The sequence below is a fragment of the Pempheris klunzingeri genome, chromosome 4, assembly GCF_042242105.1.
Source record: "Pempheris klunzingeri isolate RE-2024b chromosome 4, fPemKlu1.hap1, whole genome shotgun sequence".
Classification (NCBI taxonomy): domain Eukaryota; kingdom Metazoa; phylum Chordata; class Actinopteri; order Acropomatiformes; family Pempheridae; genus Pempheris; species Pempheris klunzingeri.
In genome coordinates this window covers 6,579,005-6,604,895 of record NC_092015.1, presented here as the reverse complement: position 1 = coordinate 6,604,895, position 25,891 = coordinate 6,579,005, and the positions used below count along the sequence as shown (strand labels likewise).

Genomic DNA, 25,891 nt, shown 5'->3' with positions numbered 1-25,891 from the left:
TTTGTTTGTAATTATCCTGGTGTTTGAGATGCTTTACACGTGCTCCAATGTGCTACCAACAATGCAGTCTGCATAAGAACCGGGTTGCTGAGAGGGTTAAAGTGAAACAAAATGTAATGTAATTTTTTTCTAACCTGATGAAGCTGATAAAGAGTTGCCACTGGGAGATCTTAGTAGAGCAGCCTAACATGTGCCATGCTTAGTAGCTGAAGCAGGGCTTTTGTGTTACTCTACACTTTACTGTGAGTGAAGGCAACCTGCCAGTCCAACCTACACCACCTATTAGTGTCAAAAGTCCACATGTAGACATGCTGCTGCAGATACATGCTGTGTCTCGTTTATCTGCGGCAGTTTTGACTCTTACAGAATCCATGTTTATGTGTAGGGTGATACAATGGTTCAGGTGGCTTACTTCCCTTTTCTATAAGGGGCGCAGGTTATGTGCAGAACTGGTTTAATAATGACTGAACTGTTTATCTGCAGCCTATTGTACATGAATGTCCACATATGTGAATAAACAAGTCAGTTCTTCCAAGTAGTCTGCTTCAGCAAAAAACTAAGCCAACACACAAGGCTACACAAATCAAGCAATGATTTATAGTTTAAGAAAAACAAAGCATTAAACGTTGTGTTTTATTTTTCACTAATTTACAATAGTATAAGCTATAGTCTTCCTACTGATTGTATGATGTATTGTTTTAATAAATCTGTAGACAGCTGTTCGGTTCCAATTGTTAGGTACTGGACCCGCAACTGCATGGATTTCTGTCTTAATTTATGTTCATAAAAGCTCAACCTCATGTGCAATAACCACAAGGCTAAGGCTTTAAGGACACAAAGTCATTTTGTTCATAATAATGCAAGCAGTTCTGAACCTGTTCCTCAGTTAGAGCTCAGGACCAACTTTCTCTCTGATTACCAGTTTAGTTTTATTCGTTATATCATGCATTAAGTTTTTGTGTGTTTTTTCAACTGAAGTTTGTGGCTCAAAGTTTACAAGCCTTGGGGTTGCATAACAATCACTAAAAGAAGGCTCAATCTCTTGCAGATGAATTTCAGAAGGAATAATTGTACTGTTAGAGTGCTGTAGTCAGTCAGCTAGGGGTCAGCGTACTTGGGGAGATTAACAGAGCTCTGCTTCCATCTACTGGCCAAACAGTGGTAACGTGCTCAATAGGGGGGAATATTACTTTTTGTTAACTGAAATAAAACACTGAAATGTAATAAAATGTTTGTTTATTTAAATCTGTAATCCATGAAAGCGTTCAATAAAAATAAGCAATATGAAGACAGATCTAAACATAAGAGAATGCCATCAATATGAGTTCTGGGTTAATGTGCAACAGTGCAAGAATATTTACAAAGGTATACAAAGATTGCCTTTATATGTCTGTATTCATACTATACTACTGCATAAGGCACGTTTGCATCAAAATTTCTTATATTCCCTGTAACACTGTTGAAGCTGACAGTTATTCATTCAAACTATGCACTGACGTTCAAATAATGCTGTTGTGACTTAATCTTAGCTGTAACAATTCCTTGTTTTCTATTGTAGAAAGTTCTGTTAGTACTGTGCATATTTAATCACAGAAACAGCATAGTGGTGAATTAATACAGTATGTGTCAAGATTATAATGATTGCAAAATTACTCTGAAATGAAAGAAACGTCTCATTTTTATAACTGCAAGTGTACGCTTGCGTTAGGAGAATTATTTTAGCCATCAAAATACAGTCAGGTTATGAGAATCCCTGAGGAAAACAAGCTGAATTTTAAGAAAAATAATTTACAAATGGAAACATTTGGGAATTACCTGAAAATTTCTACATTTTCAAAATGAAGAATACATGATTTTGTATTTACTACAGTGAAATGCATAATAGAAATACAGTGATGGAAATTTGACATTTCTCTATGTCACTTTAAGATACCTATATTAGTCAGAATCACTCAGTCAGTCAAATACACAGGAAATCATATCTATCCAAAAAGAAAGATTACAGTATATCCATGTCCAGACAGATGCTGAGCAAAGATGTGGGATCTGGAGCAACTGCCTCTTCTGGTGCAGCAGTTGGAACTGAGCCTGCAGGCGGCTTGCATGGGCTCTATTCTGAAGAAACAACTTACCATTTTCATAGTGATCTGGGACTCCTCCTCTTTACCCACAAGGCTATGGGAAGACATGGGCGGGTTCTGGTGAGGAGAGATCGGCAAGGAGCTGCCAGGGGTCCTGATCCGAGCCAGACTCGATGCTGACACTCTTACACAACCCGCACAGACTCTGCCGCGTCTCCTCCAGGTTTTGCTCCAGCTCAGTTTGCTCCTGCAGCAGCCGATCTTTCTCACTTTTCTGCAAGAAGAACGACAGGATAGCTCATTCTTATCTTCACCTCCTTCAAAGAAAGCTTACAACTGAATATTGCATCTTCAGGCAGCCAGATTCTTGGTTGTTTTTTCTCTGTTTCTTTGTTAATGCTTCTTGCCTTTTCATTTATGTCTCCTTCTCAGTCTATATTATTTAAAACGCTTCCTGGTCCAGTCCTTTATGTCTGTAAACATTAATCTACCGTTCACCTTTCTACAGGTGCTGCAGAATTTACACCCAAGGCACTTCAATGAAGAAGGGGACGAAATTAACTTGCTGTCATTCATCGTTTTTGTACTCACACAGAGTTTAATTTGACTTTGACTTTGACTAAAGTGGTTAGCTCCTCTGATCTATGTTAATTTCCAAACACTTAATAACAGAGGACTGTGCTACAAAGCTTCCTTGTCACACCAAAAGAAAATGATGCAGAGTTTTATTACAATATTTTGCAGTGTGAAGCATTGCTTTTTAAGTAGATACATTCTCTTGGATTTGTGCTCCAATTACCTAGCACACTGACCTCTGCTGCAAAAATAACACTTTGATTTGTTCAAATGGTCAAGAAGTAAAAGGAAGGGTGGGGGCTGTCCCAGAAACTTAAAAAAGGACTTCTGTTCCCTTTGCTAAAGTTCACAGTGGTCATCACTAGAGGTCAATAAGGGTCACAAACTTGTAGCTGAGGAAAAACACTAAATTCAAACATATTGGGTTTGACAACATGTTAAGACTTCCACACATAATCAAGGCAACTTACTAATCTTTTGATGTCACATTCTAACTGCTGTATGCTGTCCAGTTTCCTCTTTCGGCAGCGCTGTGCAGCCACGCGGTTTTTGCTTCGTCGACGGACATCATGGACAAACTCCAGCTGATCTTGGGTCAGTTGATGGTGTCTCAGAAGCTGCTGGAAGGCACTCCGGCTCAGCGCTGAGATCTGCTCCACTGGAAACGGGAGCTGAATCTGTTGAGTACAGGATGTTCGAACACGGAGCTCGATTTATTTGACGTATTATCTTCAAATATCAACCAAACGACAGATATTTATCACAACCACCTCTGCTGCTCTTTTGTTGTTGGCCTCAGTATCTCCATCTGTGTCCAGGTCCGAGTCATCCCCAGAGTTGAGCGAGGAGGACAAGTAGGGGCTCTTCTCTGACAGAGACAGGCTGTCAGGGCGTGGAGCCGGATCATCACCTGTCCCAAGGTCTCTGAGGAAGGGACAGTCCCCTACGCTGGAGGTCAGGTCCAGCTGTTTAAGCCAATGAAAGTCTGATACTTTTGCCAGACTGTTTTGGTCCATGGGATCCAGAGGGAGAGGCTGAGCATGAGATGGGCACAGGTCAGACCAAAATCCCTTTGCCAGATGTTCAGCCACCTCCCTCTCCACACTGCTCCTCTCTCCAAATCCCTCTTCGTGGTTTAGAGCAGCTAGTGCGGGGTCTGAGAGATCACCTGCCATCCTCTGTTCAAGGCCAGCCTCAGTCTGCTCTAATAACTCACTGCAATCTTCCGCCCCTGATGTGTTGAGTGGACATGAACCGGACTTACAGCTGGTTTCAGCACCAAGCGTCTCAACAGTCTGTTTAACATCGCTGCCTGATGGCTCAGTGGGTTCTGGCGGATTCACATCCCCTGGGGTTGACAGCTCACAGGGTAAGCCACAGTCTGCCAAACTCAACTCGCTTTGATTACACACATCTCCCATCTCCAAAATGTCTCTTTCGCAAAACTGAGAGGGATCATCTGCTTTGTTGGAGTCTGGGGATGGCAAAGACAACATGGGGCACACACCATTTTCGGTTAACTCCAGAGATAAAGGGGCCATTTGTGGCCCGCAGTTCTCCAAACAGAAGTGTTCTTCCCTGCTGTTCGTCTTGCCCTTTGCACTCTGGGGACACTGTGATGGGATGTCTGTTTGTTCATCACCTCTTGAAGGCACTGAGCTGTGTGACTCAAATGATTTTGGTTGGCTGCTCTCTACGCTGGAGCCAAAGCTAGCACTGGGATCCCGGCTCTGACAACAGGCTCTACGTCTGACCTCCTCTGTGGTGCTTTTGCCCTCAGAAAACTTTGGGACGAGGAAATCAAAGCATGCTGACTCCAAGTTGTGAAATCCTAAAAACTCAGCGCTGCTGTGAATGGCATGAATGTTTTCTTTGGTGAAGGGCAACTTAGATGTGTAGGCAAACTGCAGCAAAGGTTCAAACCCCTCAACAGTCACCTGTAAGGAAATGAGATACAGCAAATTGTACGATAAAACTCACGACACCATAAATTGATACAATAAGGCTATACTTGAAAAGATGACCAATTAATTAAGAAAAAACATATGCTCTATAGGGCTGTTTGATACATGTCCTGAAATGAAGAACTTTTTTAATTGAATTATTTCAAGTAATTCAGTAATTACTTCCAAATTAAAATGAATAAAGACCTAATTAACATAATTCTATATTATTCTCTGCAGAGTTGACAGACATTTAGTTGTCACAGACATTGTGATGTGCACATAGACACAAACATGAGTAAGATCAGTATGCAACAGTTGTGCTATGAAAATAAATGTTGCTTTGTCTGCATTTTCCATGTAAAAGCTGGAAGAAATGCTTCCTCATTCATTTGATAAATGAAAAATGAAAGTTTAGTGTAGCAGGTAACCGACCTCATCAGGCAAGGTGATGATGGCATTCTGCCTGGTGACAGTGGTAATCCTGCTGTGAAAGTATTCACTGCAGGAAGCCAAGACAGAGCAGTGGGCCCGAAAACTCCTGTTTTCAACCACCACCGTCACATCACACAGGACGTCCCTCTGCCTCTGCTCATTCAGACACTGGAGAACATGGGCGCTGTGCACTGCAGACTGAAAGGTGAATACTGACTTGCGAGGAGCTTGGATCGACATGGTTCTTACAAGCTCAGCCTGTGTGACAGAGGGAAGCAGGGAAGTCAAAAAAAAACATCATGTCCACACTACACTGTCCATAACGACCATAATGTGGATTCTAGCTGCCATGATCGGACAATGATTGATTGGTCTATTGACAGAAAACTAATCGAGATCACTTAAAGCGAAAATTCACGGTCTCCTGCTTTTACTTTTCTGTGGCAGTAAACTGAATATCCTCAGGTTTAGCACTGTTGATGGGTCAGAACAAGGTGCTTGAAGAGGTCACCTCGGACTTGTGATGGGTATTGACGATATGACAATATTTGATGATGACCAAAGACAGATATATTAATCTGTAGATGAATCGACAATGAAGTCATTTGCAGCCCTAGTGGATCTTGTCTTTAGCAGGAGGTACAATGTTGAAGTGTAGTTGTGACACAATCAGAAATGTCCACTAAGCACAATTACACCAAGAACATTTCAAAGAAGGCATCCAGGATGGTTCACCTTGGCATTACTGAGTTAAACCCACTGCAAATGTACTCTTTTCTTTTTTTCTTACAGCACCCAACCTCAGGAACTTATGATACTTAAGTGAAACTATGATGTGTAAAAGATCACAGGACTGTCAAATGATCTGCCCTTATACAAGACACTTGATTGTACCTCCTCATTATTGAAAGGAGTCCGCTAAATACATAAAAGTCACATGAAACGTTAATTACGGCATTTCTACTGCTTGGATTTCAATGTTGGGGATAACGTGCTCCAGTGTTTGTGTCCGACTTCAGTAGAAAAAGTAACTATGATGATGTCGCTAAACACAGTAACGTTAATTTAATGTTTACATTGTACTTAACGCTGCTGGGATAAAGGATTAGCTAGACGGCTTAAATGATCCCAGACAGGATAGGTTTCATTTTAACTCTTTAACTTGGGCAGCAAGTTTAAAATGCTGATTCATGATTAGCCAAGTTACCCAACTGGGCCTGGTGGAGAGACGTAGCGACAAATATCCAAAGTTAAGACGAGGACTATATTACATACGACTGACATTACTCCCGTTAGGATATTAAGGTAATAGTCGAAAATGTTACCCAAACGGAAAAGCTGTCAGCTAGGCCAGACCGTTAACTAGCTAACGTTATAACTACTGTACCGAGCAAACATGGCTTCCTGTTTAGGACTACAGAACAAAACCTTCAACCAGTCAACATCACTTTCTAATATTCTTATTAAAATCTATGAAAAATTCTTATAAAATGCCAAATATTCACTGACCTGCCATGTCAGCTAGGTAACACTGCCATTGGTAAATTTTGGATAGAGACGGTTCTGGCCTTCCGGGGTCGGGCTCTCGTGTCATGTGACAACTTGGACAAGCAGCTGTACCTTAATGCGCATGCGCACGGTGCAAGAGTCAAAGCCAGCAGCACACAAGACAGGAGAAAGTTTTCATTTTGAAGCATTTCATTACATGACATTGATAAAAAATAGAAATATAAATATTTCTTAGAAATGATTCCCCACCCAGCTTTCATTTAGCTCCTGAAATTGACTTTTGCTACGTTTACAAATCCAATCCCACAATCTGTTAAATGTCTATCTTGACTTTGATTACACAGCTTGCAATACTCCCATGGGTGTGAGCAACATACAGCTGTCCTGTTAAATGCTTAATACACTGCGTGACACCACTGTGACGAAGAATGTCAACACTGTCAAATGTCTCTTCTGTATAATCAATGCGATTTTATCACAGCCCAGTCTGAGTCACTGACAAAACCGGACACGGTTGGTCCGCTGTTTGAGATCCCAAACACTGTGGAGTTGAAGCAGCAGCAGGAGGTTGATTGTTTGCATTTCCTGAGTAGTGAGGCACAGTTCAATTAGAAGATTCTTTCATAAAAGAGGAGGTAGGCTTGGCAACTCTGGACTTTACTCTCGCTCACAGGCTGAACGCTTGTGTCGCTGATATGGAACCAGGATCCTCTGGGAGGCTCTGCATCTCCTGAGGGGAAGTGATGAGTTAGTAGAGATACTTACAATATTAAGAGCAAGTTAATATCCCATTGATCATCACACCTGAGTACACCTACCCTCTGCTGCTAATCCGTTGAGTGTGGTTCTGGGACACTCAGGCCGTACTTTCACGTACGCTGTGTAATGACCTGACCTCATTGTTCCACTGTGCTCTACGATACCGTACAAACTGTACAAAATCTGAGTATCTCCCTCGGTCATGTTCTGTTTGGAAAAAACTTTTTGTTAGTGCTCAGACAATAAAACAATGAGTTATTTATATACAGGCCTATAAGACTGATGGCATTTAACGAAAGCTGTTAATCCTAATATCTACCTTGTATTTAACCCCACAAAATGGAGCTAGATCCAGTATCAGGGGGAATTGGACGTGTCTGTTCACCTTACAAATACTGTATCCATTCTAGAGGAAAACAACAACAAGTGATCTCATTAAAAATTCAATAAACGGAAGGCTTTCAGCATCTTACAAAAGAAACACAAACATGCCACGCTTTTTAGATGGTTGGTTTACAGCTGTGTGAATAAAAACAGCTTGGCTGACAGTCAGCTGGATCAAAAGAGTAAAAACGCTAAAATTTCCTTCAATTGTCTTACCTGTTGAAACCTCTTCAAATGAAGGGTAAGCACCGATGGGGGAGAGGAGATCAGCATTTGCTTCAAGGCATCAGTGTAGACGTTCTTCTTGGATCCTAAAGAAAACACAAATAAAGATGAATTTTTAATGATCCCCAAACAGAATAGTGAGACGCTTAGAAAAAAAAAGCAGCAGCAAAACCTTAGAAAAAAGACAGAAGATACACAATTTCATTGGCTTCAATTGGCTTCTTGCCTTGTTATAAGTGCTGGATTGGTGATATTCTACTGTACAAAATAAAACATATTCAGTTTGAACAATATAAAGAAGAAAAGCACATCAACACTTGGTCATATATGATTAGAGAGAGAAACCCCACAGACCTCCAGCTTTGTCTTTGTTTGGCTGTCGTTTAGTACAGGTGACACATAGTAGGCTGTTGTTGTGGGTGAGGGTTTCCACTTCTGTGAACTGAAAGAGGCATGACTGCACTGAACACTCCTGTTTCTCAGGGGCTGCTCTGGGAGCAAGTGTGTGGAAGGCCAGCTCGGGGTCCTGGTTTACGACAGTGTACTCTTTAGCCTCAGGTGGCTCATCTTCACTTTCCACGCCTTGTTCCACAGAATCATGGTCGTCTATGAAGGCATCATCCAAGTTTAATTTCTCTATTTCAGTCACCAGCCGCGTGTCGTCTTCTCCTTCCTGATCTATGTCAGACGTTTTGTCATCGCCTAAGAGGCTCTCCTTTGAGTGCTGCTCCTCTGATAAGACAGTAAAACGGTTGCTGACTGATGAAGCAGTTGACGAGTCACAGTCAATCACTGAATCCTCGTCCTCTTCATTTTCCTTCTCGTCCTGGACCGTGTCATGGTTCTTCTGGTCCTGTTCAGAAACACTGACTGGTGCAGGATTCCCTTCACTCTGTGAGGGTTCTTCATGCGTTTCATTGTCAGCATTTTCCCCGTCCCCATCGGCAGCAGGCTCTGTCGGTTCGCTCTTTGTGTGGCTCGGAGATGCGAGACTGTCCAAAGTGGGTCTGCCCTCAAACTTCTGCTGCCTCTTTTGATGCTGTAGGCCAAGACAAGACAAGAAAAGAAGACCTATTTAGTTTATTCGGTACAATGATTCAACACCTATCCATCAAAAAGATTAATTCATTAAATGATCATCAAGCTCTGCAGATGGCTAATAACAACCCATTCATTTGAATCAGGTATGTTGGAGCACGGAAACGTCATAAAGGTACCTTCGCTTGCTTCTTTGCCTGCTTCTTGGCTTTCTTCTGCTGGTACTTGCTGCCAGCCATGGTGGGAATGTCATCATTTCCGTTGGTCAAAGCGGGGCTGTTTCTGCCATCCTGGCTCGACTCACGGGCGTTCTGAGCACCTTTTTTCTGGTTCTTCTTCCTGTATGCCTGCAAGATGGAGTCACAAGAGGGCACATGTGTGTAACACAAATAACACATGAACAAATGACTGCACAACAAATTGTCAAAAACACTCAAAAGGGCTTTACCTCATCAGAAACAGGAAGGGACAGATCCAAAAACATCTCCGTGACTACAGACACCTATAAGTGCAGCAGCAGTCATTTAGTTTGACATTGGCATGACACTGACAGATTATCTTAACTTTTTGTCCACAACACATACCGTTTTACACTGCTGACACATTATAGTGCTGGTCATTTCCCCACCAAAAACGTGGTCGACAAAGTTTTTTGGAAATTCATTTTTCTCGTACTCTGAAATAAAAACTCCATTGTTACAGGGCCACAATCAACTATAGCAACAGGTTGTTGTTGATACTGGAGGACTTAGGAGTTACTTACCTTTAACTAGTGTCTTCAGCTGCTCCCCATCTGTACTTTTTCCAGATTGTTTCAATGCATCCATGATCCCAGAGCTTACTCTCTGGAGAGACAAACACAATCTTTGAATGTAGATGATAAAAATCTTAATAACCATATATAAAGACCAGATATTAAGTTGTACAACATTTTCACAGATCGACTCCTAACGCTGATTGGGTTCTTATGAAACCTCCACTCTGTGAAAATTGACCAAGCTATCGGAGCAGCTTTCTATGGAAAGCAAAATCTCCAAGGTCATTAAATGAGAGGAGAAAAATACGCTTATTCACAGTGTAATACATATCAGCCGGCTTACAAGCAATGTATTCACAGCAGTGCTTCTCTGATGTCAATAAAACATACTGTCATAGCAGTAGCCACTTGGACAACTACAGTGTCCATTTCAGTCTTTCCCCATTGTGATGTTTACAGAGATTTGTTCAAAAATGAATACATACTTTGATCTCCTCAGCTCGCATCCCATCCAGAAGGTAGCGCAGCAACTCCTGGCTATCTTGCTGCTGAAATCCTTTGAACCTGGCAGCCCTGCAGAAAGAAGACGAGATAATGAACAATGCTTAATGCAAAGGTGCTTGGCCGGACATTTAAAGTCAACTTGTAGTCACACTCACTTTTTACAAACTTGTGTAAACAACTCCCGTGGTGTTACCACACCCTTCTTGGATTCCTGGATTTCATTGAGTAGTTGACACATAGCCAAAGTCAGTGATCCGGGTTGGTCCAACTGCACTGCAACAGGTTCCTGCCATCATAATAAAAATAATTCCTTAAGTAGCAAAGAGTGTATATTAGGCAGCATAGATCTTCCATCTTTGCATTTAAGAATAGACATTTAAAAGAATAAGGGCAACGCACCAAATCCGACGAGGCAACAGCTTTAATGTAAAGACTCATTTTGTCTTCAGTCATTTTGTTGAGAGTCTGTCTTAATAGCTGTGTTTGAGAGAGATTCTGGAAAAGACAATGACGGCAATTAATAATTAAACCTACGATTTACGGCTTCTCTAATTTTAGCCCATAAAGCACAATCTTACCTGAATGACTGCATTAAAGAAACATGTGTTTCCCAGGTTGCTCAACCCCTTTACTGAAACACCACCACCATGGTCTTCAGATGTGCCTGACTTTTGCGATTTCCCAACACCCTCTTTCTTGGTGCTTTTCTTCTGGCGGTCCTTGTTTTCTTTGTTTTCCTTTTCCTCACTTTCCTCTTTTGCTACACTCTCTGTCTTCAGCTCCACTTCCATCAAACCATCTTCCTCCTTCACTCCTAAATAATGAAACACAACATGGTGGACTTTGTTATATATAGACATGTAATTCCATTAAAACAATCATTCCATGGTGATGCTAAACTTTCCAATGGTACCCACTTTTCTGTGGTCTCTTTATAGGATCTGCAGAGGCTTGCTTTTTTAGGTTGGTCACCAGCTGAGCCAAATGTCCAGTTCTGGAGTAGTGGACTTCATCATCACATATGTAACACCTGCAAGTTTGGCAACACATGATAAAAAAGATCATATACTTCTCATTGAAAAAAAAACACTGTATATTTTTGTGATTAACACACCACAGCAACACACTCACCACACACTCCAGCTGTCCAAACTGATCACAAGGCAATGTGGATCTGACCGAGGAGTCTCATAATGTTTGATGGCATGCTGGTTCTCAGAGGTTCGTCCACATCCCTGGTAGAAAAGACGCATCTGATCATTTAGCAAAAATGTATTTCATACGATCTCAAACTCTGAATGATAAATGGGTTGATTAAACTCACTCTATGGCCACATTTCAAGCACATCCATACAGCTGCTGTTTCTTGTTCTTCTTCGGGGTCCTGCGGCAGGGTGGTGCCGATGTTTTCTTTATTTACTTCAGGCTTGCAATCCTGGCAACTCGTCCAATCAGAATTCCCAGAGAGTTTCTTTAGTAGAGTTTGGTCTGTTCCCTTTTTAATGTGTCTGCAGGATGGACCTGTGAGGATTAAATAAATAAATAAGAATAAAACACAAAGTGGGGAAAGTCACCCAAGGCTTTCCACAGGTTGTAATGTGACATGAGATATATTCTTCACCTGTTAGGTCAATATCATCCTCCTCCTCTCTGGAGCTCTTGTCCTTCCCCCTTTTCTTTCCCATTTTCACCTTTCACAATTAGAAATGAATGGAAGTCAGACACACATGTAAGCTTAATGGAGGCTAGCTCTAGCTAATAGCTTCACCAGATTAAACTGCCTCTAAACACAGTGTAGTACCTGTACATTCAGAGTTAAGCGCAAAACAGTAACGTAACGTTTAAACCATGCTCATGGTCCAGTCAACTCACTGTCACAAACGGAGCCTGAAGCCTTCACAGTTTTCAGTTTCGTTCACTTTGTGTGGATCCGGACATAGCGTCAGATGAAATGGTTTGCTGCTTACAGCCGTAAACTGGAAGCTTTCAGGTAAGAAAATGTGTCTATAAAGTTTGAAAATCGCCAAAAAAAAATCACTCAACTGATGTGACAGAAAAATCCCAGCTGACACATGCAGACAACAGAGGAGCAAAATTTGATGGTGTCGCTGTTTCTGCTAGTCCGTACGCGTGTTTCCGGTGTGCGTCGCTTAAAACAGTCCGACGTGAAACCATCACCGGCTGAGTGCAGTGCTAGCAGCGCGGTTACTAAAGTAGTTCAGGTGTTTAACTAGCCTCCTCGTCTCTTCAGCTCCTGCTATATGTAGCTTATTTAAGTATATTTTATATATGTTACATGCGTGACAAGACTTTTATGTATGTATTTGTACAGCAGAAGTGAAGATCGACTTTCTAGTTTGCCTTCATCAGCATGTCTTACTTGGCGTGGGCTGAGTCCCAGCTTGCAGAGATAGAGCTGCTGACCAGCATGTTTCCCACCCAGGAGGAGCTGGAGATAACAGACCAGCTGGCACTAGCCGAGCTCAGGGACTATGCGGAGGGCTCAGATTCAACAGATATCCCTCCTCCTTCCAGGCCTCAGTTTCTCATCAAACGGAAGCTGGACACTGCGAGCATGGAGAGGGTACCCGACAAACCGACAGCCACAGTCCCTCATTGTCATTTAAATATGTACTAATGCGTCATTATTTCCTGTCTCTTCTTATTTTATTTCTCCACTCAGACGGATGTCATTCTGTCCTGTTCTTATCCTTCCGAGTATCCCAGTGTGTTACCAGAGATAACTGTCCGGTAAGAGCCAGTATTCACCTGTAATGTGTAGTGAAGGTAAAGACCTCTTCTCGTGCAAAATAAGAACTACATGCTTAGTTTATAAGAATTATAAAGTTTGCAAATATTTGGAAAAAAAAGAATGTTGCAAAACAGCAGCAATATTTTCATATAATTTAATGTTAAGGAGGTCAGAGAGTTTATAGAAATACAGTGGAGCTGGAAATAACATTTTACATTGTTGATTATTTTCTTGATCAGTTTTTTGTCTTGATTGTGACATTCAGTTTACTGTGATAGAGGAGCAAAGAAATCAGAAAATAGTCATATTTATGTGGCTGAAATTCAGGTAACTTTGATTTTTTTTTCCTCTCTGTGATTAATTCATTGTTGACAACTAATTGATTAATAGTCTCTGGTAGAGATTCATCTGTGTTGTTTGTGCAGGCTTTATTTAGAAAAGAAAAAGTTTTCCATTTAGAGGTTGTGTGTGAAGAGGAGCTGGTTAGCTGCAATATTTTCATAAAACCTTCATATTAAGCAGGCATTAATAACTAAAGCACGCACACTTCAACCTTGCCCCTGGAAAAAGTTTTCATTCCATAAACCCTGCAGCGGCAGCCTGAACTGCACAGGGCCTCAAAAGGAAGCCAAGGACAACAGTGTCATTGGTGTGGTCTGATGTGAAAGTTAAATTATTGAAAATGACACAGATGAGCAGCAGACTAATGACACAATGGCAGAAAGTAAGGGGTTATTTTCTACCACACCGGCCTTGTTGGGGGTTCAGAAATCTGCAAGATTTAATACATATCAATAATTATTCATCAGTAATTACACTTTTTATCTTAAAATCCATATAAAAGCTGCCATATAAACAGAATGAATCATCTCGGGTTTTATTGATGAGTAGTTAAAATCTCTGCTTGTGTAGGAAGAAACATATGAGTCCATCCTCTTGTCTACTTTATTTCAATGACCAGTATCGGACACAAAGTAAGAATCTCATTTTCACATATAGATGAGTCAACTCAAACTAGCAATTTTAGATAGATGTCTAGTAGTGAAGAGATTATATGTACATCACAATGAAAAATACTACAGCAGATGTAAAGCAAAAACATCTGTTATCTGTTATAGATATTTTGCAAATTGTAGCTCATTCATTAATTCCAACTGGTAGTTTTTGCTCTCTGTTTCCATGTACCCTTGAATCTTTTGTGAATCCTTCCTAAAGCATGTTTTATTCGTGCCCTAGGTGTGCCGGTCTCAGCAGGGCCCAGCAGACACAGCTCCACACAGATCTCAATGCATACCTCATGGAAAACTGCCGGGGGGAAGTGTGTGTTCTCTCCGCTGTGGACTGGGTGAAAGATAACCTGCAGCTCTTCATTATTAAGAGCTTATCAGCAACACCGGCACCTAAGAAAGAGTCTGCCTCTCCACGGCCACAGGAAGTGTTCAGCCGACTGTGGATTTACAGTCACCACATCTACAACAAGACAAAGAGGAAGAACATCTTGGAGTGGTCCAAGGAGCTGGGTCTGTCAGGATTTAGCATGCCCGGGAAGCCTGGTATTGTGTGTGTGGAAGGTCCTCATTCTGCCTGCGAGGAGTTCTGGTCCAGGTATCATAAATGTTGTTATTTTTAGCAGCTGCACACCGAGAAGCCCGCTGAGGTTCCAGGTTTATTATTTTTCCAAACTTTTTCCTATTTCACAGAGTGAAGGTTCTGACATGGAAGAAGATCATGATTCGACACAGAGAGGATATTCCCCTTGATCATCGGGGCGAGGACAGCAGGACTGTTGAGAGTATAGACTCCTTGCGCAAATTCACAGGCTTTGAAGAGGCAATGTTTGACCCCCATGGGAACAGAGGTAATCACATGGACCTTGGGCAGCTCTACCAGTTTTTAAATGAGAAAGGCTGTTGTGACGTCTTTCAGATGTATTTTGGCATTGAAGGTAGGTAGTTGCCAAACCTAGAGAATAAATAATCATAGGTGTTTGGCTGGTGCCTTGTCAGTGTAGTAATTTCTCTGGGAAATAAGTGTTAATTTAGAAATGGAAAGACATTTAACATTTCTTTTGTTTCACATGCAAGCATATAAATCGACTGTAAGCACGTAGTCACATGTGCCTGATGAACTGAAATAAATGAATCACCTTTTTATGGATGCTGACCAGAAGTTACACCTGAGACCTCACTGGATAGGGAGGCAGAAGGCAGAAAGAACATTTCTTCAATTTGAGAAACAGAGTTCTCACTGTTTTATCTAATAGGCATATATTTCCAAAAGCAGCATTAAAAAGATGTTTTTTTTCCTAGATTTTTGTCAAGGAGCTTAGTTATATTTGCAATTTTAATACTCCTGCATGTGCTGCAGATCGCACCTTGCCCTAGGTGTTTCTTTCCTCAAATGGCACCACTGTGTATTACCAGCAGGCTATTATAGGATTTTCAGGCCTGATATCACAGTAATAATTAGACAACATAGTCAACAATATGCAAGGTATCTGTTTATGAAATCTGTTGATTTTCCTCTATGAATTATGGACAACATAACCATGGAACGGTACTCTCCAATTTTCTTTGAATGATTAGTTGTAAGATAAATTCTGCATAATTGTGGATTACTTTCTGGCAATTAAAACGTGCGGTAATTGAACATGAATCTAATTTTGAGACCCCCTAGACTGAGGTTGAAATTTTAAAAACATTCATATAGATTTTCATCTGGATTTAGTCACTATGGGGTTAAGTGTTGAAAATGTTATAATATATGGTAATTATGGATGTTTTATAGGTGATTTCACAAGTAAGATGCACTTCTTACATGCACATGAAGTCCACATACACACACTCATTATTTAAAGACTTGTAAGATGGGGTGTAGTCGTACGCAACATACTTACATCCAAAGATGTAAAAATGCCACTGAACTCATCAGAGCAGTTTGAACACTGAGGTAACGATAAGAGTTCAGACTTTGTAAAAAAATAACTGATGAAACAAAGCATGATGTACTTTTTCACCAAGGCAGTGGTACTAAATCTATACTATATGGGAGGTTTGAAGCTCAGCTCAACTTGGAGCTACACGATGAAAGGAAATCACAAGGACCCACATCTTGAAGACAAAGCTAATGTTCAGTAATCTCAGGCATTTCTTGACTGTAATGCAGCCGTTGTTGGTCTACATTGGCCTGCAGATGGCAGCATTATATTATCAAAGTTGGGAAATATACCATCCTTATGTTGCCTGTGATTTGTGGATGTTAAAATGCTTAAATTATACAATACAATAAATAACCTTTATGTAAAAAGAGCTGTATTAAACCAAGAGACAAAGAACCAATAGTTCAACAATGATTTGGTTAAAGCAACTCCAGCTGTTATTTGGATCAAATATGAATATTATGATTCTTTGAAAATACGTGACTTTCATGAATCAACCATAAAGATTAAAACGTTAAAACATTATGTGATATAAGGGGGGGGAGGGTGTATCTGTGGCTTTGTACATGTCACAACAGCGACACTCCAACAACTGTAAGGAATGTCTCTGTTAATGCTCTTAAATAACCCACAAGTTCGCTTTTATAGCATAAAGATATCCTAGAACTGGGGAGCAAAGACTAGATCCAGAGATGGCCATGAGGAGAGGTTGCTCATCCTGATCTGAGTCACAGGCTTCTTTTGTCCTGGGAGATCATGACCAGCTGGTGGTCCTGGTGCCAGTCTTATTCTGCTCTGCTCCTCCGGATGCTAGGGGTTGTGCCTCGCCCTCAGAGAGTGGATATTCATTGCAGTCAGACTTCTAACTTGCCTCTTCAGAGGACTAATCAGAGGAGTCTTCTGTCTGTCTGTTTATCGAGGAGAGCTCAACTCACAGGTGCATCCGCAACTCCAGCTTGTCCCCCAGGACTTCATACTCTAAATCAGGATGAGCAACCTCTTTCACCCCCTTCACCCCGTGTTTCTGGGTTCAATATCCCTTTTTCAGTTAGCATTCATAGTCCGGTGTCTAACCTGAATCAGTGAGTTGATGCATTCATCATTACAGTACTGTATATGGCTTTGACTAAACTGTCTTTCCTCCTCTAAATAGCCACGATCAATGTAACTTTAACTGGCTGTATTTTATGTTTACTTCGGACTATCCATCATAGAGAAGGTTTCTAGCTCTTTGCTGTGGTCAGATTCCTCACTGAGGATAGGTTAGAGCATCCGATCAATAGGAGATGGAAATTTAAAAAAAAAACACTCGTATAGATTTTTATGTGGATTTTGTTCCTGTTGGGTTAAGTGTAAAGGTGATAGTTTGAAAATACGTCTGTATGGATATTTCATAATTTTACTAGCAAGGTGCATTTCTTACGCGAGCAGTATGCAATCATCTACGACATCAATGGACAGACTTGACCAACATGGGAGACGGTCTCACACAATATACTTTTCATCTAACGCTGTAGAAATACCACAGAATTATCTCTTCTAAAGAGTTTGAACCCAGAATGAGCGAATGAGTATGAAAAAACTGTGAACTGATGAAACTAATGAAAATGAGCATATTGTAGTGTTTTAGTACTGCCTTTTCATCAGGACTGTGGTACTCGATCTATACTTGACGACCTTGTGAAGTTCAGCTCAACATAGAGTTGTATGATGAAAGGAAATCACAAGGACACGCATCATCAAACGCAAGCACCAAAGGTTTATAAAGCAACACTCTATACATACAAATTAATCAAATAATTCAGTATTTGATGATTCGGTAATATTTGTATCTATACATTACTGAATAAAGAATGTCCAAGGCCTCTATCAGTATTTCTGCTGTTCTACTGCTAAGCATCGCTATTCTGTATAGAGATAGGAATAGCTGGACACCAGGGCATACTGTATGTCATCAAATGAAAAAATGGCTCTTTTTTAAGTGTAACCATCACCTGTCATGATTTAACGTAAATCATAATAGCTTTGATAAAGCAATGACCATGAGTATAATTTGCCAACTTTGTAAGAAATCAGAATTCGTTTCTACTCCACACCTCTAATTTGCACAGATGACTTTCAAGATGCTTCATTGATTTTCTCTTTCATACTTTCTGATGAGTCTCTTCAGTCCTTCATTGCCATAACTATACAACAGCATACGTACAGAATAGCAGACTGCATGTCCATAAGATTGTCAGTGTGTTAATTCAAAGGAAATGTGTCGAGCACTCATGGCACTCATGGCAACCTTTTAGTGCTCTTTTGCTTACTGTTGCACACTGCGAATGTCCTCTTCCGTTATTCCTTGGATAAGTGAACTGATGAGTGGCACTTGCGATGTTCCAGCAACAATGCCATTCAAACTAAGCCGTGATGAATTTGAACTTTGAAGTATGACTATGAGTAGCTAAGTGAAAAATTACAACATACTTCAGTCATAGCCACCTGCTCACTCCATCGGAGGTTCATTGCTGGTATCTACCTGCAATATGTGACAATAGTAAACATGCTGTTTCTAGTAGTTTAACTTGATTGGATACAATACTGATTAGGCAATGTAGCAGTGTTATTGACTTGTGCTGCAGCTACAGCTGTTGTGTAAATCATTAACAGTACCTCTGCTCAATACAGGTCAATAACACCATAACAGGTCAAGTGTAGAACACAGCTATATTATCCCCTTTGTTATTTTAATTGACCTGCAGCTTCTGTGTTCTCCATCTTTTCTTCCCTATCTACTGATAAACAGTGCAGTCCATTTTAGCTGGGACGGTGGGAGATTGCTGTTCTATTGTCTTCTAAATTAAACAGCAACTATGTGGTTCAAGTGGCAACATACAGCTTTAATTTTATGGTGTTTCCATCTTCATCAGATGAGTCGAATAGATGAATTGTAGGGGATGAAAGATTAAATGGCAATTCAAATAAACTCATTTATATATTTGATTGCAAAGTCTTTGAGCCAAAGACATCTTCCCTGGTGATGCTTTGAAAAGGCTACACTTATCAACCTTGCTTAATGCACGTTCCTGGAATAAAACATTAACCTTGAGGCAAACAGAGAGACTAAGTCACACAGCAAATGTCATACGAATGCAAATATTTTTTTAAGTCATATTATTCAGGCTTATCACCTCCACAATACAGTTTCCTGGGCAAAATACTAAAAGGGCCTAGAGTTACACACTGTGTGCTCATTAGCCTTAAAGACTTACTACTCTTCAAGACAGCACTCTAACCTGACTGTGTTTTCTTAAGTTTCTTGAGTACAAAACCCAAACAATGTCATTGCCCCTCAGCTCACTGCCTGTGCCGTACATACCGTTGCTACTTTTACAGAAGTACATAGAAGCTACTTACTGTGTGATGATTATCTTGCCGGGCACCACGAGTTTACACTCCATGTCAATGAGATGGCTCAGCAGATCAAGGTTCTGCTCAAAGTGCCTGGAAGTCTCTGGAGTGCTTTTCTGTTTCCTCTGACCAGAGGTCTCTGCGACTCTAACATCATTATCACGAAACTGCAGAGACAAGGTGGTGCAGGTGGCAAAGGTTTAGACAATGGTGATGCTCATTTACCTCTGCTTACGTGCCTCACAACGTTTCATTGTTCTGTGATATATTAATATTTTTACATTCAGTGAAGGCAGGGAACAAGGCCGTACTGAAATGGTTGGTGAGACCATTGCAGACTTTTATCTCTGCTGTTGACTTACTGGCGTGACACTTACGAGTGGAATCGAGAAAAAAAAAGAAAAGAAAATCACATCGCCTTCTGAATCAATCAGTTTTGCTGTAGGAGACTTCTATCCACTGACAACATTTCTGGAAACTCCTCGTTCTCATCATGAAGCTCGTCCACCATATCGACTTTCCACAGATGTATTCACACCCCATGTTTGATGCAATGAGCTATTGATCAAAATCCAAACATGTAGCCTTGATCTAATAAACCAGCCTATACGGTATAATAAGCAAATATACTGTACATTTTTGGAATATTTCTTCCTCTAGAGCAGTGCATGACGCATCGTTATTTTTTTATGACGAATAGCAGCTGTAGATGCAGCCTGCATAATGAATTTGAGTTGGAAAAAGAAGTTCTAAGTGTTTATTAATGTAGTTATCAAAAAGACATAACTCTTACTGTAGATATCCATAAGGGAGGCTGTTTCATTAACAGATAATGAATGACGATATAGTAAAATACAGTTGTAATAATGTAAGACATGTATTCATAAGAACTTAGAATTGCTGTCAAATGCATTACATTAATAAATGCATTTCCTGTTAAAAACCATTTCCTAAATGTTTATACACCACTTATAAATGCTAAACAGGGGGATTTAAAGTGAAGTGTTACCACCACATTATCTCTCCACTATAGGAATACCTTTAAAGCTGCATAGTAAATAGAATCTGTATTTGATGCAGAGTAAATAGCTTAGCAAATCATATCCCTTGTTCTTGAAGCCCATTTTGGCAACTCTTTGTGAAAATCATTTTTACATTAAACTTCATTCACACATGATTTACTGGTATTTTTCTTTTTTTCATCATTTCAGACAATAACCCAATTCTGTAGGTCTATTGAACTGGTGATGCATATAATTGAATTAGTTTTGAACGTCACAGTGAGGTATTTCAACACAGGGATTTCATCATGTCTCTATGGCTGGCACTCTCTCACAGAGCCAAGCTAATATAAATAGTATTGTTTTGAATTAGTTGAAGCTGCAAATACTGAACAGAAGGTTTTGAGAGTATTATGCTGAAGAGCTTCCAAACTTGTGCTTAGAAATCTTCAAAGTCCTGAAAAAGATGCACAGCTCAGTGACTTCTGTGCTTAACGTGAACAACATTTATTGTTTTTTTTGTGATTATCGCAAAAAGGAGAAATAATCCACAGTGTAAACTGTAAAGTCTGCTTCTTGATAAGCCTTAATCATACTGTGTCTTTCTTAGCTGTAGCACAGTTGTACTCTTTGACAAGCTATTTTTGAACATTTGTTTTACTGTGATTTAAGAAATGTGGTAACATAAGCAGTTCATTAATCTATAATAACATACAACCTCATAACGCAGCTAATCATGTGCACAATTATTCACTTTATTTCTGTGAGATACTCTATAGTAATGCGATAAAACATGCACACAAACAGACTGAAGTTGACTGTAATGCATCAATGCAATGGAGTGAAGTTCAGCATTGATTTTGCTGGTAAATCTATCACAGTGTCAGAAAAGCTGCACAACAGAACTCCTTTTCACTGCATATCAGTCTGTTAATTTGCAAGGTGTTGCATTACCATTTCCAATTCAGCCAAAGTAAACTCGATAATCAAAGCAATTAAAAACACAATCAGTTGTGTTTCCAAGTGTTATGTGGGAACTCTTTGGGATTCTGGACCTTCCCTCTTGATGACCCCTCAAGGTGAACTCTTGTATGGCTGTCCATCCCATGAATACTAAATATGGCTGAATTAAACATTTTCTCTCTTCTCACCACTATTTAATCAGTTGTCTTACTGAGCTGTCTGTCTGGACTAATCCCTGAGGCTCACCATCATACTGACTGGCATCATAAAGACGACTGGCACGCTGCTCTGGAAGTATTCAAACCATAGCTATCCCACTGGTCCTTCCCGTCTTTTGATATGCGCTCTTTAACAGCTATAATCCTATAACTCAAGAGTAGGTCTTCACCATATGCTTGCAATGTACAATGCCACCTGTTGACCAATTTTTTTCTATTTGATTATTTCCTTAATTTCCAACATTATCGATAGAATATCAGCCATGCTGTATTTTTTGTGTCCTCAAGTGACTTTCTGAAGATTATTTTGGTGGACTTGGCAACACTGGTGTTAAGTAGTAGTGCTATCAAGCATATTTTCATGGTTGAAATGAAACCTGTAGAACTGAATGTTGGGGACAATAGACTGTGTAGTATCTCGTCTATGCAAATATATTCTATGAGAACTGTGCTGTAGCTTTAGTGGCCAATTTTGCACTGTCTGAGAATCATTCAGACAGTGAGAATCAACAAAACGAGCTACTGGGTGAGCCTCTTCTATGCTATAATTTAATAAAAAAAAAGGGGGTTAGTGATCATGTGCAATTTTGCTAAACTTTAATAATCCCAAGTTAAAAATAATCAATGAGATGCAATGTTAACACAATAAAGACAAAGAGTGCACCACATGCAAGAAAATTAATTGAAGATTTACATGTACATATTATTATTGAGTAGATAAAAGCAAACAGCAGCACACTGAGTCAAAGCATAGACTGTGTTACTGGTGCTATTTTAAACCAGAGGCAATTAAACCCGATATCTTCCTATGCCATTGCTATACATACTGAAAACATCCAGAGGTAGCAGAGGAGGACCTTGATGATAATGAGGCTGATGCAAACACGTGATGTCCACCCACATCCAGACAGCTGGTATCCTGCAGGCACAGCAGTTTGTCAGAACCTTTTCAACACAATATTTACATTTAATCTTCTGTTTGAATTGGAGAGTGTTTGTTATTTGAAAAGGAAACTCCCATAATGGAATACACGGGGGAAAGAAGGTTATTGTTTGCTCATTAAATATGTAGTTGTAATTGTTTCATTTTTTACCTCCTTAAATCATATTCAGTGCTGTTCATAAAACAGCTTTCCTCACTACTAATGGCTTTAGGACATCATCCAGTTGTTGGCTTTCGACACACAGACAAAATCATCCTCTTGTCACATCAGTGATGTAATCAGGAGGGCTTTAATAATAAATGACAAACACCATTTTAACTACAGTAATAAAGCAATGGTTTCATGTTTATGACAGTGGTTACAAATGCTTTTACTGTCGGTACAGTACACACAACAAAAGTTAAACATTCTTGCTTTCGGTAAACAATGAACTAGTGGCACATCATCTTTCCCAAAAATGGTGGCTTGTTATCCATTCACTAACCAGCTAATTATCCATTTAGCCACTAGCACATCTCATCTACATTCAACATATTTCCTGTGTGAACATACACCCTTTCCTGTGTTTCCATTAGATGTGCACATTTGTTGGAAAAGGCAGAGCCCACCAGAATAAAGTCTAGCATGTGAAAGTGCTTACAGAAGTTTAATAGATTGAAGAGCTACAAAAACGCCGCTGGAAAAAGCATCAACATGAAATCTTGTGATAAACTCTAAGGTATCGGATAAACACTTCAATACAAGCCCAGCACTGTGTGGACCCCTGGAAAATTAGCAACCACTTTGTGGAAGATACTCGGGATGCAAATAGGAAAAGGATAAGAATAAAGTCTTTTCACTGCAGATAAAAATTAATTGCTGTTATCAAACTAATGCTAGAATTTTCTATAGCTGTCATTTTGTTGGAGGAACATCGGTCTCCCACACACTAATATTTCAACTTTAATTGAGTCTCTGGTGAGTTCCTTGGATGAATCTCAAGTGCTCAAATCCAAACAGATGGCACTCTATTTATTGCATACCTTATGCCACAGGTACTGACTTGTTTCCCCCCAAATGAGTAACCAAGACAAGGCTTCCCTTTATATACTCTCCTGGGCCTGCAAAATTCAAAATTCAGCCAAACAATACAGAAAAGTTTGCTTTAATTAGATCTAAAAATACAATATAGAATAAATCAAATGGCAGACAGACAATCCCTGGGCAGGCTATTTAAAGATGCACCACGGAGAACGAGAGTCAGTGTGGATGAATGAGTTTAAAATACAGTGGGTAGTCCTGTTTCAGTCATCAATCCACAGGCCTGCATGTGGCCTGATTTGAACAGCGGAGCTGCTGCCTCACAAAGTGGAAGCCCTCATGCAGCAAACAAGGGAATTGTATCTGACTGTACACATTCATCTAGACTAATGGCATGGTGATGCATCCAAGGGGATACACAAGCTCATGTTCTTTGTTCCAGATCATTTGACTCCTTCTAACTTCCACTCGGCTCTGTCACAAGTGGAATTGTGAGTGATCTGTTTAATCTCATCAAATATGATTAGGCAAAACACATCTCAAGATAATATCCTACAGCCTTCTGATTCAGCAGCGATACAGATGAGGCATGAATGTTGCAGCTATAAGTCAAAAAGGGGCTACAGGAGGCTCAGCTGTGCTCCACCTTCATTAGCTTTACATGAAAATGTGCTGTTTAAACACAGGAAAACATTTTGTTAATCTATCTGTGGATATTTTGACAAGCCCGTGATGGTCCAGGAGTGTACCGGCAGTGCTAGTTGCCATCATCACATGGGTTTTTTTCTACAATGACTCCTTTTCCAAGGTAGCACCAGTGTTGTAAACATGCTGCTATTATTCTACCCAATTCTCCATTAGAATGGGCTGTCAATCAAAGACAAAACCATTTACATAAACAATGCAACCCCAGGCTTCTAAGGGCAACAATAACTCCCAATACAAAAGACTCCCAACACAAAAGTTCTGAATAAGAAAAAAAGGAGGATATTGAAAAATTGTGAATTTTATCTTCCACTGTCTGCTCTTTGCACCTCATCTTTGGGTGCAAAGCACTGATTACAAGTAAACTCTTCCAAAGTATTTGTCTGGTCTGGCAGGCAATTTGAAACATGACACAATATAATATTAAAACATACAAACAAACAAAAAGCCCACAAAAAACATTGCTGGATGGATTTGTTTCTTGTTGGGAATGTTGTGACTATTGGCATCTGTGAATGCAGTACTGACCAACTTTGTAGGAATCATTGGGGCACTTTACACTGTCACTAATACCTATTAAATCTGTAATTAAAAACATGATCCAGAGGACATACATTTCTTCATCAATCCTCTTTCACATACTGCATTTGCTTTGCAATCCCACTCAATCTTCAAAATCCTTTTATCCCTTTACTTCCTCAGCAAATCGCCCAGTGAATTACACAAGGCAATTTACATGCTTGGATAGTGAAAACAAGTGGAATTACTGTTGCTTCTGCATAAAATGTTGTACTGTTAATCCAAAGTAAGGACCACTATTTGTGTCAGGGTTGGAGTGCTTTTCATGCACACTCTCGCTAAGGCTCCTCCAGTTGTCACTAATCTACAGCAGAACTGTGGGATGAAAAAGAAAAAAACATAGCGTGTTGTCAACAGTCTGGTCCAAGTTACTGTAAAAAAGAAGTTAACTTTCTACCAGCGTCTTGATGTTGAGACTAGAGAAAAGATATATACTCACGAAGCAGCACACTCAATCTGACTTATTTAAGTGTACATGATTGAAAATACAACTGCGAGGGCTATTAGCTCAAGAATGAATGTTCAAAATTGCAAAATCAGAATTGTGCTGTAGACACTAATATGTTTAAGTGTAATAATGTTGTTGTTTTTTAAGAGATCTGTTCATCCCTGAAGGATTTTGTCAGAGACTTCTGTTCTCCTATGATAAGAGCTTATTGTGAGCTGGAGGACTGATATGGACCCCTGCCTACAGGGTACAGTGGGGATCAGTTTCTTCAGTTTAGTAAGACTTACAAGGCCTCCTCAGAGGTCATGCTGTGATTGTTACATTGCCCAAGGTATGGTTCTCACATTTCAAGGGTAAAGAGAAAATCCATTTTCCAACTCACTATTTATGATTGCACGAGTGCCCCCCCCCCATCGATATCCAATTACTAAATTATGATGAATTCTTAGCATTATTTTCTGCCAGGCATTATTCTAGACGGTCTATCTCAATTTACATAGCTTAACGAAGCACTGAGCTTTTAATAATGCGAAGGAGTGTGATAGTGGGAGCTGATGTTTATTTGAACTGGCTGGGCTTTTGGTTGTAATGATTATGAAGTGAGCACTGGGAACTGTCTCTGTGAGAGGAGAGGGGGAGCGAGGCGTTGTGGGAAGCAGGCAGATGGTTGGCTGGACAGTGTGTTGATAATGGCAACATTAGTCTGCTGGGAAGCA

General features: G+C 40.1%; 3 protein-coding genes across 3 annotated transcripts; 1 reads left to right on the top strand and 2 right to left on the bottom strand.

Moving 5' to 3' along the window:
- Nucleotides 1-1,219: 1,219 nt before the first annotated feature.
- On the bottom strand, nt 1,220-6,615 carry LOC139200282 (transcription regulator protein BACH1-like). Its single transcript, XM_070829540.1, is given in 6 exon segments — nt 1,220-2,195; nt 2,197-2,355; nt 3,128-3,334; nt 3,428-4,594; nt 5,036-5,293; nt 6,545-6,615. Coding segments are annotated over 5 exon segments (1,986 nt in total). The 5' UTR covers nt 5,276-5,293; nt 6,545-6,615; the 3' UTR covers nt 1,220-1,982.
- Nucleotides 6,616-6,793: 178 nt separating this feature from the next.
- Nucleotides 6,794-12,320, bottom strand: usp16 (ubiquitin specific peptidase 16). The gene is made up of 18 exons (XM_070828998.1): nt 12,084-12,320; nt 11,833-11,902; nt 11,536-11,732; nt 11,343-11,446; nt 11,129-11,241; nt 10,790-11,025; nt 10,611-10,706; nt 10,367-10,497; nt 10,193-10,280; nt 9,714-9,795; nt 9,535-9,626; nt 9,399-9,452; nt 9,130-9,297; nt 8,267-8,951; nt 7,904-7,998; nt 7,623-7,709; nt 7,363-7,510; nt 6,794-7,274 (listed from the first exon to the last, which is right to left on the bottom strand). The coding sequence occupies exons 2-18, from the start codon at nt 11,894-11,896 to the stop codon at nt 7,153-7,155; spliced, it is 2,562 nt and encodes an 853-aa protein (XP_070685099.1). The 5' UTR covers nt 11,897-11,902; nt 12,084-12,320; the 3' UTR covers nt 6,794-7,152.
- Nucleotides 12,321-12,404: 84 nt separating this feature from the next.
- On the top strand, nt 12,405-15,792 carry rwdd2b (RWD domain containing 2B). The gene is made up of 4 exons (XM_070829497.1): nt 12,405-12,795; nt 12,895-12,962; nt 14,200-14,568; nt 14,664-15,792. The coding sequence occupies exons 1-4, from the start codon at nt 12,583-12,585 to the stop codon at nt 14,914-14,916; spliced, it is 903 nt and encodes a 300-aa protein (XP_070685598.1). The 5' UTR covers nt 12,405-12,582; the 3' UTR covers nt 14,917-15,792.
- The last annotated feature ends 10,099 nt before the right edge of the window (nt 15,793-25,891 follow it).

What these genes read in the sequence shown, in the direction of transcription:
- rwdd2b (XM_070829497.1), top strand. Translation starts at nt 12,583, where the DNA reads ATGTCTTACTTGGCGTGGGCTGAGTCCCAGCTTGCAGAGATAGAGCTG. An exon ending in ACACTGCGAGCATGGAGAGG is followed by an intron (nt 12,796 to 12,894) that starts GTACCCGACAAA and finishes TTCTCCACTCAG; the next exon opens with ACGGATGTCATTCTGTCCTG. An exon ending in TGCGAGGAGTTCTGGTCCAG is followed by an intron (nt 14,569 to 14,663) that starts GTATCATAAATG and finishes CCTATTTCACAG; the next exon opens with AGTGAAGGTTCTGACATGGA.
- usp16 (XM_070828998.1), bottom strand. Translation starts at nt 11,896, where the DNA reads ATGGGAAAGAAAAGGGGGAAGGACAAGAGCTCCAGAGAGGAGGAGGAT. An exon ending in GGATGATATTGACCTAACAG is followed by an intron (nt 11,733 to 11,832) that starts GTGAAGAATATA and finishes TAATCCTCACAG; the next exon opens with GTCCATCCTGCAGACACATT. An exon ending in TGTGTCAGCAGTGTAAAACG is followed by an intron (nt 9,453 to 9,534) that starts GTATGTGTTGTG and finishes CTGCACTTATAG; the next exon opens with GTGTCTGTAGTCACGGAGAT.